The 16,295-nt window shown below is 42.8% G+C and overlaps 1 protein-coding gene across 3 annotated transcripts in view; it reads right to left on the bottom strand.

The window, feature by feature from the left end:
- The window catches only part of saxo4 (stabilizer of axonemal microtubules 4), a 151,348-nt gene that overhangs the window by 62,451 nt on the left and 72,602 nt on the right, over nt 1–16,295 (bottom strand). For all 3 annotated transcript variants that reach the window (XM_043705996.2, XM_043705995.2, XM_087996611.1), the window contains one exon: nt 5,726–5,911. In XM_043705996.2, coding sequence (XP_043561931.2) covers nt 5,726–5,911 — 186 coding nt within the window. The remainder of the gene's footprint in view (nt 1–5,725; nt 5,912–16,295) is intronic.

The following is a 16,295-nucleotide window of genomic DNA, read 5'->3' as shown; positions in this document are numbered from 1 at the left end:
TGCTACTGGCATCACACTGCTCTCTAAACCAATAATCCAGGCAATTTGGAAATTACTCCCATACCCGGGATCATATTACAGGACTCCAGTAACAGATAATGGCAGTGCACTGTGATAGGCTAGTTTAATCATTGGTAGATGAGCTAATGCTGAAGATGATGGTGGAGTAATGTGATAGGTTAAGTGTAATGTAGGGAACCAGTGTGACAAGACGATGATTAGTTTAGAAAGACAAAGCAAGCCAGTATGTTGGTTATGCTAATGTTATCCGATGTGTGGGAACAACTGGATAAACTACAGTGAGACAAAGGGTTGGTGGGCAATCGGGAAGCCATTAGCTGATTGCCACAGATTTTCTTTGCAAATTAAAGTTTAACTTCGTGAGGGATTTTCTGCGTCTACTGGTAATTTTTACAGAATATTGAGCGATTCTTCTACAACACCAACTGAGCCCTGGAAGCAACAGTAAATAGGGACAACTTTCCTTTGCCTACCTAATGCAAACATATCTTAGTCCTGTACTCAATCACATATCTCACCTTCACTTCTTTTGCCTCAAGGATAACAACTGCAGTTCCTTAAACCTAATGTCAGCTAAAATAATGCCAGAAGAATTCTGATTAACCTACTCTCCACTCTCACAAGGACCCTCATGTCTTTCCTAAAGTGCACTAAACAGACTGATTGGAATGCTATGGTTGCAGCCGCCACCAGTAGAATCTACTGCTACATGCAGTCATGATCCCTGCAGCTGGCCTTTCTCCCTCTATTCATCTATTTTCAGGAAGTTAAAAACCACAGTAAACAGATCAACCAAGATCTTATAGTGTTGGAGTACCTATGTGGATATTCAAGAGGCACAGGAAGGCATTGCATTACTTCTTTGCTTGAGTAAGATCAGAGTGTGATAATTGCAGGATGTAGGCCAGTTATACATGGGACAAAGGGCAAAGTGCTCCAATTGATGGGACAACACCATGTTGTACTAAAGTAAATCAGATCGGCATCCAGAGTTTCAGATCAGCTTAAATGCAAACATGAATTAGAACAGGAGTATGCCATTCAGCCCCGCCAGCTTGCTCCATCTCTCAACAAATTCATGATTGATCAACTGTCACCTCCAATCCAATTCCTGTATATCCCTGAACCTTTCACCCACTTACTTAATTAGATTAGATTAGATTACTTACAGTGTGGAAACAGGCCCTTCGGCCCAACAAGTCCACACCGACCCGCCGAAGCGCAACCCACCCATACCCCTACATTTACCCCTTTAACCTAACACTACGGGCAATTTAGCATGGCCAATTCACCTGACCCGCACATCTTTGGACTGTGGGAGGAAACCGGAGCACCCGGAGGAAACCCACGCAGACACGGGGAGAATGTGCAAACTCCACACAGTCAGTCGCCTGAGTCGGGAATTGAACCCAGGTCTCTGGCGCTGTGAGGCAGCAGTGCTAACCACTGTGCCACCGTGCCGCCCAAATAATCTATAATCTATCTACCTCAATGTTAAAAATATTCAAGGATTCTGCTTCCACCATCTTTTCAAGGAAGTGTTCAAAATACTTATGACCCTCAGAGAAACAACTTCATCTTATCTGTGTTTTAAATGAGTGATTTTTAGACGGTGACCTTCAAATCTAGTTCTCCTAATGACATGAAGCATCTTCTCAACATCAAACCTGTCAAAACCTTTGAGGATCTTCCATGTTTCAATCAAGTTGCCCCCTTACTCTTCTGAACTCCAGCAGATACAACCTTTCCTCAGAAGACAACCCTTTTATTCCAGGTATCAGTTTGGTAGAATTTCTCTAAACTGCTCTAACACATTTATATCTTTTTTTAAAACAAAGTGACCAATATTGTGCACAGTACTCTAGATGCGGTTTCACCAGTGACCTGCATAACCAAAGCAAAACCTCCTTTCTTTTGCGTCCAATTCGCCCATGATACGTGATGATATTCTATTAGCTTTTGATATTGCTTGTCTGACACATCTCTGACATCACTAATGGAAAATCACCAGAGTCTAGAAGGAGCAAGTGGGGAGAACAGTCCTAAATGCTACACTAACTGTATTTGAGGACCTACTATGTACAGATTTAAATAAGCAAGTATTACACAACATAAGATGTTGAAGGGTCTTTCTTAGAAATAAGCAGTAAGTAAAATCAAAGGCAATGGATGTGCAGACACCCACAGCCTGTGGTAACCTAGAACAGTATTACAGTGCACAGGTAGAGTATTGACTTAAAACACGAAGTATGGTCCACATAAATTGATCATTCCAGCGGTTCAAAATGATTATCTTTAATGCAATGGATGTCATGGAATATGAAAGTGATAAAGATAATATTGTAATAATACAACAGCTTTAAAGCATGATGCAATTCTTAATAGGATTCAAACTGATAATTTGGGATGGAGTTTCCTCCAGGCTTTAGGAAACCAAACCACCTCTCGCAGGTATTAAGACCAATGATGCAACCTTAGGCGAAGCTATCTAAAGATTGGTGCTGGGTCAACTTCTTTTCATCATTTGGGATATCTGGTTGGCATGGACGGGTTGGACTGAAGGGTCTGTTTCCATGCTGTACATCTCCATGACTCTATGATTAGGATGTGAACATAGGAGGAATAGTTAGTAAGCTTGTAGGTGACACCAAAATTGCAAGTGTAGCAGACTGCGAAGAAGGTTACCTCAGATTACAACAGAATCTTGGTCAGATGGGCCAATGGGCTGAGGAGTGGCAGATGGAGTTTAATTTAGATAAATGTGAGGTGCTGCATTTTGGGAAAGCAGGACTTCTACATTTAATGGTAAGGTCTTTGGGAGTGTTGCTGAACAAAGAGACCTTTGAGTGCAGGTTCATAGTTATTTGAAAGTAAGGTTGCAGGTAGATAGAATCATGGAGGTGGTGTTTGGTATGCTTTCCTTTATTGATCAGAGCATAGAGTATAGGACTTGGGCGTTCACGTTACAGCTGTAAAGGACATTGGTTAGGTCACTTTTGGAATATTGTATGCATTTTGGTCTCCTTCCTTTCGGAATATTGTTGTGAAACTTGAAAGAGTTCAGAAAAGATTTACAAGCTTGTTGCCAGGATCGGAGGATTTGAGCTATAGGGAGAGGCTAAATAGCCTGGAGCTGTTTTCCCTGGAGCATCGGAGGCTGAGGGGTGACCTTATTGAGGTTTATAAACTCATGAGGGGGATGGATAGGATAAATAGACAAGGTCTTTTCCCTGGGTTGGGGAGTCCAAAACTAGAGGGCATAGTTTAGAGTGAGAGGGAAAAGATATCAAAGGGACTTAAGGGGCAACTTTTTCACATAATGGGTGGTGCGTGTATGGAGTGCACTGTCAGAGAAATTGGTGGAGGCTGGCACTATTACAACATTTAAAAGGCATCTGGATGGGTAGATGAAAAGGAAGGGTTTGGAGGGATATGGGCCAAGTGCTGTCAAATGGGAGCAGATTAATTTAGGATATCTGGTTAGCATGGACAAGTTGAGTTGAAAGGTCTGTTTCCATGCTGTATATCTCTATGACTCCATCTTCCAATTGGCCATGTCTGCGCTTAACTGCCTACTCACAAAGGTGTAGGCTCAATCAGAATGCTGGCATCCATGACGTTTTGGCTTTGGTGGCTGCTCAGATAGGTCAGAGAGTCCTAGAATACCAAGCATGTTGGCATCCTCAGACATGAAAAAAAATACTAACCCAGAAGACAGTGGAAACAGGCTTTCTCTCAACATGGTGTGGACAGAGTCAGAAACACAAGTACATAGGATAATGTATTCTGTGCAGCACATTTATGGCTTCCCTCAATGGCTAATTGTTATGCTGCCAAGTGTGTTTCCAAGTACAGAGGAACCTTGATTATCCGAGTATCAATTATTCAAATTTCAGATTATTCAAAGAAGACTTCAAGGTCCTGCAAAAACTGTACATGAAAGAGGTAAGTACATTTGACTTACCTGGACTGAAGAACATGTGAAACACTGGCAAAAACAAAGAAATACAAGCAGCTCAAACATCAGTGACTGGATATTTTTAGGGAAGGGGTGTTACACAGCCCTTTGCAAAAGTAAGTGTTTTACAGTATTCCCGTCACTTTACTGGGCCATTCATGAAAAAAAAAGGCCAAGAATACAAAAGCACCGCTCTGATAAATGCTCTTGCGATCATAGAAGCTGTTCGGGACCTTGTTTACAGGTAATGCTATCTTCATCTCTCCTTGCCAAATGCTAACTACTGCTACATTTTTAAAATGTTTTTTCGTGTTATCATTGCTTTGTTCTGTTCATCATATGAAACCTGTGTCCTTTTACACTCAATACATTAAAATGATAGATTTAAATCAATTCTCCAGTAGAGCTCAGCGTTAGATGAGTACGGCTTCCCTTGATTAAGGTAAAATCAATTATCTGAATAATCAATTATCCAAACAAAATAGTGCCCATCCATCTCGTTCAGAAAATCGAGGTTCTTCTGTATTTAGTTGGTAAGGTTGTGGAGTTCTGAACCATAATATTGACCGTTCAGTTGAATAGTTGAAATGTCTGAATTGAAGACTAGAGAATGATGACTGGAGACATAGAGTCAGATGTACAGCACAGAAACACACACTTTGGTTTGTCATTTTTGAGAAGATTTATAGCTCAGATTGAGGTTCAGCTTGTAAGTTTGCTCACTGAGCTTGTAGGTTTGTTCTCAGACATTTTGTGACCATGCTAGGTAACATCATCAGTGGGCCTCTGGTCAAGCACCGGTGGTATAGCCCACTTTCTATTTATGTGTCTTGGTCTGTTAAGGTGGGTGATATCATTTCCAGTTCTTTTTCTCAGAGGTTGGTAAATAGGGTCCAAATCGATGCGTTCATTGATGAAGTTCCGGTTTGAATGCAAGGCCTCTAGGAATTCCTATGCATGTCTTTGTCTAGCCTGTCCTAGGATGGATGTGTTGTCCCAGTCAAAGTGGCATCAAATAGCCACCAAAAGACATGACCCACCAGTATCCTTACATACCAGATGAAGAAGGACACCACTTCGACTGGAACAACACATCCATCCTGGGACAGGCTAAACATGTCTCTTGTATCCGATGTCTCTTTGCACAACAACCCTCCTGAGAACCTTACCATTAAGTGTACTAGAAAGACCTGTTATTCTATGAGAAGATTCATGCTCTTCTGTTGATATTTCTCAACAAAGCAATAACGTACGCATGATATACATATACATTTAATGCATTATTTTCAGGCAGATGCAATTGCTAGATGTAATCAGATGTACGAAATAGCCACCTCAAATATAAGTAAAGCCCCTCAATCAGTTAAGAATGTCAACTTAGTTTGATTGCACTCAAGGCTGTAAATTCAACTCCATTCTAGGACTTTAAAGTTGAACTTAATGCAGCGTGTGAATACACTACTGACAGAATATACCTTTCCAGGAGATCTGAAATTCATGCCTGGTTTCTCAGTTCAAATGTATATTAAACAGACTATGCAATTATTCTATAATCCTGGTCAATCTTCCTCTTTCAACCACTACCAAAAATAAAATCAATCATGTAATCCTTTCATGAACTACATCTGGAATCTGTGTGTTTGGTGAAATTAGTAACTGTCAATTAGTCTAAGCTTAAGATACAGAAAAAGATGCCACAGCACATAAATCCAAGATTGACACAAAAGAAGAAACAACTTTCCTTACCTTAGCACCAACACTAACATTGCCCAGCAGTTCTGTTTTTAATGGTCTATGTTCTGGATAGGTGTAGGTCAGGGAGTTGATGCTGCTAGGTTCATCAAGATGGCTTCTGTTAAGGTACTCAACTGGATCTTCCTTCTTTAGCTTTTCTACTTTAGCCGTGGGAAGGTTCTGTAGCCCAGTTGGCAGCTATGATAAAGAGGTGGACAATATTAACATGAAGTTACAGTACACTCAAATACTAGTAACAATTACGATATATTTACTAGGCTTACTGTCATGCTGTTAATGTATCAGTTACAAACCAGAAACATGCAAATCTTTGTGGTTACCAAACAATTTATGAATGCCAGAAAAGTTTACACTGGTGACTAAGTTTGCAGTCAGGAAATTGCACTTTTCCAAATATTTAAATGAGTATTTTTTATGTTCACACACTGCAATGTTGCCTTACTTCTTAACAACAAAACTATTTTATTTCCTTCCCTCCTGAAACAATAGTGTTCCTGCGCAAGTTCCAGAAAAGTGTGTTAGCAGGACATTTGGCTCCGACACTGATCCTGTACTTGGCTGACATTTGCATACAAGCACTTACTTTGAAGAGTTGCTGCAGCAATGTAGCTGTTTTTCCTCCTTCTCAAAACCTGAAACAGTGGGGCAATGATAACATTGTCACTGGTATTTTGCAGATGACACCTTGTTGCTTGTGGTGTACTAGAAAGGATTATTTGAGGTAATACCAATCCTCCATTGTCTTTGTTTAGATTTGGCCTTATACAATGGTTAGTGAGAATACACCACTGTAAAGTGTCTACAAGAAGAGCTGTTCTACGATAGCAGTAAGTACACCTATATTTGGTTAGGCATAAATACTAGGATTTTAGGGAGCTGGTACAGATGCATCTGCTCCCTCCAAAAGCTTGAATAAAACTCTTTTTCTCCACCCACAGACTATGACATCAGTAGAATGGGTGGAGCCAACATAATGGAACATTATCCTCCTCAGAACCAACATCTCAGACAACAATTACTACATATTGGCTGATCCTAGTTAGAGCAGACCCTAAATTTAATCTGGTGATCCTTGTTTAATGGTGTCTGAAATAATTCCACAAAGTTGGTATCCTGTCATCAAGTCACCCTTCACTTACATGTGGTAAGTCCTTGACACCGATCCAGCTCCCTCAGAGCCAGCTCTCACAGTGAACAGGATGTCTGATGCTCCTGCTTTTATCTGTAAGCCAGGGCTCCCTGATTGGACCAGATTTCAGCCCAAATCAGGGGAGTCACATTCTATAAGATCAGCCTGGCTGACCTTGTCACTATCACTACATCCCTCCCCTTTTGAGTCTGAGGACATAGACCAGTTCTTTCTCTTAAAGCTCTTCCTGAGGCATTCCAACACTAGGTCTGGTTCCTCCAACTCTACCTCTGATATGGGCAGCATGTAATGCACAGTCACTCACCTCTTGTGCCCAGAGTTTCTGGGAAGAAATTCATTCTCTTCTTCAGGCAGCAAAGGTGTCAAGGCAGTGACATCCACCATGTCCATCTCAGATTCCGAGGTCTCTTCAACACTTGATGGAGAGGGAAAACACACGGGTTCTGGCAGCCTTTCCCAATGTTCCGAAAAGCTGGGCACATGTTGCTTCCACCCTGTTTGTGAATTTGCAGCTTTCCTACGGTCCACGAGTTTGTTCAGGTCCATTACACCTACCTGAACTTTGTACATCACTAGACCTGACCTCATGTTGATCATGCCTCTTACCCATGCAGGACCAGTCTTGTGGTTCCAACACCAAACTTTGTCCCCTGATGTGAACTGCCTCTCTCGCTTAATGGAGTCTTGTGTCTGGCATTGATGTTCCTGATGCTTTTTCATCCTCCCACCAGAAAGAATCAGATTTAACCCAGAGCAAAGTATTCTCCCTAGTAGTAACTCTGCTGGAGCTGAAAACATTCCATGGCACTATTTCAAATAAATGCATGGAGTAGTGTCTTGGCCAATATTTATCCCTCAGTCAATATCACAGAAACAGATTACCTGTCACATTGCATTGTGGGAGATGGTTTCTCCATTTCTAACATAAGCAGTGAGGACACATCAAAAGTTCTTCAGGGGCTAAAAAATCATTTTGAGATGTTTGGTGATCATCAAAAGCATTTACAGAAGCTTTGCAGTGTCTGAAAAATGTGAGAAATTTGGGCAAATAGGGTGGGATGACCAATAAGGATATTCCTCAGATCCCAATGTCCCATTTTCCAGCCAAAGTTAGATGAAGGGATGAGATTCTCATTTAGAGTCATAGAGTCATAGAGATGTACAGGAGCAAACAGTGAGATGGTGTCCCCAGGTACCCGCTCACTTCGGTCCAACCCGACCATGCCGACCCGATATCCCAACCCGATCTAGTTCCACCTGCCAGCACCCGGCCCATATCCCTCCAAACCCTTTCTATTCATATACCCATCCAAATGCCTCTTAAATGTTGCAATTGTACCAGCCTCCACCACTTCCTCTGGCAGCTCATTCGATACACGTACCACCCTCTGTGTGAAAAAGTTGCCCCTTAGGTCTCTTTTATATCTTTCCCCTCTCACCCTAAACCTATGCCCTCTAGTTCTGGACTCCTCGCCCCCAGGGAAAAGACTTTGCTGATTTACCCTATCCATGCCCCTCATAATTTTGTAAACCTCTATAAAGTCACGCAATATTCCAACAGTTGTCTAACCAATGTTCTTTACATCCGTAACATGACCTCCCAATTCCTGTACTCAATACTCTGACCAATAAAGGAAAGCACACCAAACGCCTTCTTCACTATCCTATCTATTGTGAGAGGCAAGAGGAGTACTAACATGGAATATACCTCATTATCACCCCTCAATACTATCTAAACTCAACTCATTCATATTCAGGCTGCCAATTTCCCATTCACCAGACAGAAACTAAATACTGAGAATTCCCAAAATAAAAGTCAGAGCAGATACCTGGGGACACCATCTCACTGTTTGTTCCTCCAGAGCTCCATCTTGGACACTTGGCACCAACATCTTTGGGCACACTCAATGGCCAGCAGACACAGACACAGACATTGGCATCTGACATGTATTAGCTTCTTCATTGTGGCACATCTCTGATCCATCTACAGCATGCTGTTGTACTTCAATGCTACAGTTTCGAGTACACAGGCACCTTTCATTGCAATACAGCTGCCAGAACACCTATGTGTGCAGCAATAGGAAACCTGCTCATATTGTGGATCAAGTTGCATCTCAGGGCTGCTTGTCCACTCTCTTAACATTCACTCATTCACTTTGTGATTACTTCAATGCCAACAGCAACCGTGCCTTTTCTATTGGCATGTTACCCCCCTCAGCTGCATCTGTAAGGTTCACTGTCCTTCTGTTGTTTAGCTCAGTCACAAAGCCAGACAACCTGCCATGGCTGTCAGCAGTCATCAGTCAAGAGGGTGAACATGTTGTTGTAATGCACTGTGCTGCATCAATGTCACACCTGCAGCACACACCGGCAGCAAACACACTACATCTGTTTCAACTAATGACCACATCCTAAAGATGACAGGGACTTGTCATTATTTAAGTCAGTAAGGGCTACTGATAGTTGGGCAGTCCCAGTACTCTCTGTGAAGGTACTGTCTGTGGTCAGTGCAAGGGGTTGGAGTCGATCAGCCATCCATGTGGGGTGGTCAGGATCAGGAGACTGGTCTCGCTGCATTCTGGGGAGTGGGTCACGGTCAGTCTTGCAGGCACCAGCACAAGCAGTCAGGGATTTGCAGTTGGAGAGCTGAAGACAGACCAGTCTGCGATGTGGTCAGTCATCAGTGGGTCTGTCTGTCCAAACTGGTCAGAGGCGTGGGCCATGGTCTGTCCAGGGATTCAGCGGAATGAAAAGTCAAGGTGTTCTTACCAGGTGACACTGCTGGGCTAGGCAAATGGGGTAACACAGTTCTAGACATTAGCAACAGCAACATGGACTGCACAGGGGACAAGGATGGGGAAGGAGGGCAATTGGACATTTAAGCAAGAGAAACAACAGTGTATTGGAGGACTTGGGTTGCTTCAGTGGAGGAGTGTGCATCATGATGGTGAACAGGACTAAATTTTAGGGACAGGACTCAGGAGGTAAGGATGAGAGTTGCAGTCATAAATCCAGACAGGGAGTTTCAGGTAGAAAGGGATATGAGGTCTGAGGGGAGGACCCCTTGATTACCAAGGCTGAACCTGTAATTCAGAATCCAAGCATGGACTTGCATTGCCTCAACTCCGAAATGGAAGCAACAAATGGAAAATGACATCCGAGACAGATTGTTTTCTATCCGAACATGTAGCTTTCATTTATGATGGACAAAGAGGCTTCTCACGGGGCAATAGTATCAATGATTGCACTTGTAGAGTACAGGCTGAAATGTTTTGTAATCATATCATTGTGCATATGAATTGTCTGCAGTGTACAACTGTGAGGGGTAAAAATGATTATTAAAAGAATCCTTGACCACATAATTGGTCACAGTAGATTAAAAATAGTTTTTCCTGTGAAATACATAATCACAGGAACCCCCCCCCACCCCCCCGCACCCCCCTCAGCCACAAACCACTAAGCTAATGCAAGACCTCATAGGCTGCAGAGAGGCACAAACTGATTTCCTATCACCTTGAACTGGCAGTACAATGCAACACATTCTTGGATACAATGATAGCTTCCTTGGGTGATGCGGGGCTGGGAGGACAAGATTTCAGTACTCATTCAGCATTTACAACCTTGTACTGCAACATAACAGATGAACCATTCATTAGAATAATTTTCAATGTCAAAGAACCACATAGAGGCATTCCATGACCTTCCTGTCAGAGTGCACAATGTCCCACTGTCTGGAAGTGTATGCTAAATGTATTTATGAGTGACATGAATACTAACTGCTCACATTACTAAAGACCTGTTCTGTTTCTTTTGCTCTCCACGCAGGTCCATTGAATGCCTGACTGATGGATCCGCTCCCACCAGGGTTTACCATTGCTGCTGCTGTGATACAATGAAGATGCAGAGAAACGGAGGACGAACAATGTGCCACCAAGCTCAGCACTAACAGCAACCTCCAACAGCTGCCAAACAACCTCCACATGAACTGGTTGCAGCTAAAGTTCTCCTCAGGGTGTGCAGGAATTACCCGGAGTTCAGAGTGTATCATCCCTATTGCATTTGCCCTCGATGAGCAAGGGGTAGTCTTTCTGCAGACTCAGGGTGTACCAGGACATACTCACCAAACTATGCAACATGAAGGCATGAGTGACCATCCTATCCTGATGACTGGCAAAGCGGTGGCAGTGCTGAATTTCCATGCAACCAGTTCTTTCCCAGGAGCCACAAGTGTGGGATCTCACAATTGTCCACCCACAAATATACTTTGACCAATAATGATGCCCTTTTTGCTGAGGTCAGTGCTGCAGCACTAGCAGTAGGTTTCAGCAACATAGCTGGCTTCCCCCAAGTCCAGTGCATAATAGACAGTCCACACATCATGTTGAGAGGGCCATATCATAATGCAGCTATATTGGGCATTGGGAAAGAGTAACAGAGACTTAGAGAGGGGTGGAATATCAGATGTGGCTAAGAACAGGCAAGCTATGTCGCCTGGTGCTGAAACACTGATAGAGCAGGAATGAATAAATTCACTATTATCTTTCTTTATTAATTTTGAATAGTGAACAGAGGAACAAATTGTGAAGGCATCCTCTGTCTGCTGCAAACATATAGACTAATTTGCACAAGGATGACATTACCAAGCTCACCATAATTCAGCCTTTTAAATGTCAAGTTCATTTGTAAACTACCTTCTTTTCATCGGCAGTGTTAATCAATTCAGAGTACAGAGATTTATATGCAGCTTCTGGCATTTATCATTCTCTCTGTGGCAAACCAGCAGCTAGACAAGAGACATTATAATTTTTCATAGTGGGGAAGTCCAAAGATTTACAGTTGATACCCATGTGGCCATCCAGGTGCCTATACAGCCCTGTGGTGTTTCATTGGCGAAAGTGAGGACTGCAGATGCTGGAGATCAGAGTCGAGAGTGTGGTGCTGGGAAAGCACAACAGGTCAGGCAGCATCTGAGGAGCAGGAGAATTGACAATTTGGGTAAAAGCCCTTCATCAGGAATTCCTGATGAAGGGTTTTTGCCCGAAATGTCAATTCTCCTGCTCCTCGGATGCTGCCTGACCTGCTGTGCTTTCCCAGCACCACACTCTTGACTGTGGTATTTCATGACAATGAAGAAAAGAAGCCCAAGATTTCTTTGCTCTGCAGGATGATCCTGGAGTCACAGATAATTTTAAAAATAGAGAGTGAGATCCAATGGAGCTTCATAAAGTCCAGCTAAATATAATGATGCAAAAGCAAGCAAGATAGACAAGCAGGAGGCTGGAAGAACACAGCAAGCCAGGCAGCATCAGGGGATGAAGAAGTCAACATTTTGGGTATAAACCTCCCTCCAGTCTTGAGGAAGGGTTACACCCAAAATGTTGACATCTCCACCTCCTGATATTGCCTGGCTTGCTGTGTTGTTCCAGCCTCCTGCCTGTCTACTATGGATTCCAGCACCTGCAGTTATTTTTGTCTCAAGCCAAGCAAGATGGTTATCAATACAATACTTGCAAGAACAATGTTGGTGACCTCCAATTATAATAAGAGAGAATATAACTTTTACAGGGAGTACACCAACAGTGTGACAGTGTCATGCCAACATATTTCATACGGCCAAAAAGCTTTCAGTGCATGCAGCGCACCTGGAATCAAAATATTGACCCTATCATCCATTCCTCAAATTTCTGTACATGTACAATTTAAAGAAAAGACAACAGTAGCATAATGACACATAAAATTCTTTGCTTTGGTCAGTCTGCCTTTGATGGCCTTTGTTGCGAGTTATAAAGAAGCTGTGCAAAAACTGCTTTCTATAGTTTCTGTACTAAAGAGGGACATGAAGAATTTTGGTCTATTCAGAATTCGAAAGAAGTGGTCTGCATGGTTTTATCTAGAAACTGACTGTGATTAGGATAAAATTTCTTAAGAAATTACCTAGATTGTTATCCAGATGTCCACTGATGTATCAGTGAATGGAGGCAATGGCTAAGTGATATGGTAGCTAAACCATTAATCCAGAGAGCAGGAGAATCGACATTTCGGGCATGAGCCCTTCTTCAGGAATAAGGGCTCCTGAAGAAGGGCTCATGCCCGAAACGTCGATTCTCCTGCTCCTTGAATGCTGCCTGACCTGCTGCGCTTTTCCAGCAACACATTTTCAGCTCTGATCTCCAGCATCTGCAGTCCTCACTTTCCCATTAATCCAGAGACCCTGGATTTGAATTCTGCCAAAGCAGATAGAATTAGAAATCAATAGAAGAATCTGGACTTAAGACTCTAATGATGACCGTGAAATCATTGTCAATTATCAGATAAAAAACCCACATGGTTCACTAGTGCCCTTTAGGGAAGGAAGCCTCTGTCTTTACTTAGTCTGGTCTATTTGTAACTCCAGACCCACAACAATGTGGCTGACGTTTAACTGCCCTCTGGCCAATAACTAGCCTGGTTAGTGACACTCATATCCTGTGAATGAATTAAAAAAGGATGAATGTTTTCTATAGATCTGGGTCTAGCTGGGTTTCAGTTGCACAGCTTCACCACACAGTGAGTCATTATTGCACTTCTTTCCACCACAATTCTACACAGAAAATAAGTGCAGTAGATATATCAACTCTGATCAACAGAGCAACTTTACTGGTGCTAGAGAATTTAACACCCAAGCACATAAACAAACAAAAAGTGTCATCTTTTTGACTGAGTCCACTTGCATTCATTTGGAGCTTGGTGTTCCATTTGGTGGTTTGTGCAGACACATTCTCCATCACTATGGAATGTTCAGCAGCCAGACTGGTCCCAGGCTTAGGATGTACCTTTGGAGCCATACATGAAGTGGTAGATACAATAAGTCCAGTATGAGGTGCTGCAATTTCCCTCTTGTCTGTGCACTCAGTCTCCTCCATGGTGAGAATGGTGATTCTCCTGGGCAGCCACATATAGCTGGAGGTGTGTGCAGAGTAGCATGCTATAGCCTTGTCCTCATGGAAGCAATAACAAAGCAAGAGGAGGACAGGGAGCAAGGAGTCTCTGCCAAGTCCTTTTTCTTTTTAGGTCAGCAGGGAAGCAAAGGTGTAGTTTTCAAGATGAGGAAGAGCAGCTGCCTCTGGCTCTGGGGAATTTCCTCCGTGCACTCTGAGCTTGGACAGTGACACCTCAGCACCAGCCAACTGTTACACAAGCACCTTAAATTGCTACAATAATAGATGAGATTTCTGCATCTGTTCAGGGACCTGACAAGGTTCAGATACCCACAGAACAGCCAGCAAGGTCTCCACAAGTCACAGGGCAGCCGACCTCCACTACAGATGGCAGCAAACAGGAAGAAGCAATCACATGTAAATACAAAAGTTGAGCAGTGCGACAGTCAGTGATTTTCTACTTGTCTGTTTTGATTAATGTAATAAGTGTCCGATTTGGTTCATGACGTTCTTATCCAATGATGATCCTCTAATAGTGCACGATGGCACGTACCATCCAAACAGCTGGCGAAAGGGCAAGAGTATTCTCCTTTGCACATTACAGAAGCTACAGTTGCTATAAGGAGGCACTCTGGGTTTACAGCAAACACTGTATGTGCTTGCAGAGTGAATCTTTATTTGGTAGATAGCTAAGTGCTAAAGTCAGGAGAAATAAATTAGTATAACAGCAAGCCTCCCTAGCACCTGAGGTTTGGTAACCTCCAAGTGATCCTTTATGAGTATCAAGATTATGCGGCACACTCACCTTCCTCCTTGCTTAATGATAACTTACACTCCAGAATATATTCAGCAGCCAGCACCTCTGCCCTCTGCTACACCAGGTTCTGTGGACAGTAGGATATCAGCCTCCCGTGCCTGAATCTCATGTTGAAGAGATCCATGGTCTGCTCAATGGTCACTCTGGTTGCTGTATGGCCCATGGTATGGCATCATGGGCTCTTCACAGCTGTCAGCAGTCATTCTTCAATGGCTATCCCTTGATGGCAAGTGTCTACCCTTGCAATTGGGAAAGGCTGTAGGATAGGAAGGTGGTGTGAAAGCCATGGGATCTGAGAGTTCTGGAGAACGTAGACATCAAGGCTGCCTCAAGATAAGGAGCACACATCTACAACATGCACTGGCAGCAGTTACAGATGTGTTGGACAGTGAGAACATAAAATCCTTCCTGATTAATAAAGCTATTGGCTGGCCTAAGGAGGAATCTCGATGGTCAAACATGCAGTTTATGAAATTCTGAAACTGGGAGAATCCAGCATAGTGCAGAATCCACTAGCTCATTTGTCCTGACTGAATTGACTTTTGAATCAGTTTTCCTTGATGAAATGGTACATTGTTGATTGAGAGAAGTCATGCTCTAGACCTGGACTTGAGGTCCAGAAATTTAGGCTCATATGATGGCCATTACAATTGGAGCTCACCTCCTCTACCATAGTTTGTACTCTTGGGACAGGGATAGTCTTCAGCAGCACTGCCATTTCATCCTTTGTCTCCCAGACCCTGGCTACAAGGTGCTGTCATCTCCATGCTGGTTTTGTACTAGTAACATGATGTTGGTTACAATCTTGAAAGGAAGAAATTCAAGCATCAATTCTCTGGCGAAGTCAATGCCATGCAATGCTTCACATACAGCCTGCGTGGCATTCTTCAACAGGATCAATGAAGAATGCTTCCAAGGCTAGGTAGGTAGTGGCCTGTAACATGGTCAGGCCCCAGGGAATCAGTATAGACAGAGTGGCAACAGGAGAAGCAGGACTACATGAACAAACCTTTAGTTCCTAGGAGGTCATTTGGACCCACCTCACTGAATGTGCACTTGCTCATGGCAATAGAAGATTCCGTCATCCTTCAGTTGTTTGAGGGTAATCACAAAATATTGCTATATTAGATAGGTTCACTTAAAGTTCAAGGTAGTGTTTGGCAATAATTACAAAATGTTAAATCGAACCACAGCATCAGAAACAAAATTGATGCATCTGAATAATTGTATGGAAAGAAAACCTAAGAATATGTTCTGAACCAATGTCCTATGAAATATAGCTTTAAGAAACCCAGAAAGTTCCTTCGTGTGTCTAGATACCTGCTGTATTTACACATTGTCAGTTGACATCAATCTACAGAAATTATCAAAGGGCAAGCCAACCTTATTAATGTAATTTCCAAAGGTCTAATGAAGCATGGGTGGTAGAGTGCCATTAGCTAACTGCTACCCCTGCCATTGCCCAGTACAGAAATACAAGGCAGCAGTTGACTGGTGAAGTTGAATGGTCAACTGCTTCTCCAAGTAGATTTCACAGACTTTCCACCCATCCAACACCTAACAGCAACCAGCACAAAGAGCATGCATCAACACAACATACACCCTTGAATCTGATCACTCATTTAAATACACAGCAGCAGCCAGGCATGCATGTTTGAAAACTATCTGAAGACCTGG

This window comes from Chiloscyllium plagiosum, unplaced genomic scaffold (genome assembly GCF_037043375.1).
Source record: "Chiloscyllium plagiosum isolate Xiang-an unplaced genomic scaffold, Cpla_swu_hap1 HiC_scaffold_18, whole genome shotgun sequence".
NCBI lineage: Eukaryota > Metazoa > Chordata > Chondrichthyes > Orectolobiformes > Hemiscylliidae > Chiloscyllium > Chiloscyllium plagiosum.
Note: the sequence above shows the minus strand (reverse complement) of the source record. Positions and strands in the feature narration are given on the sequence as shown.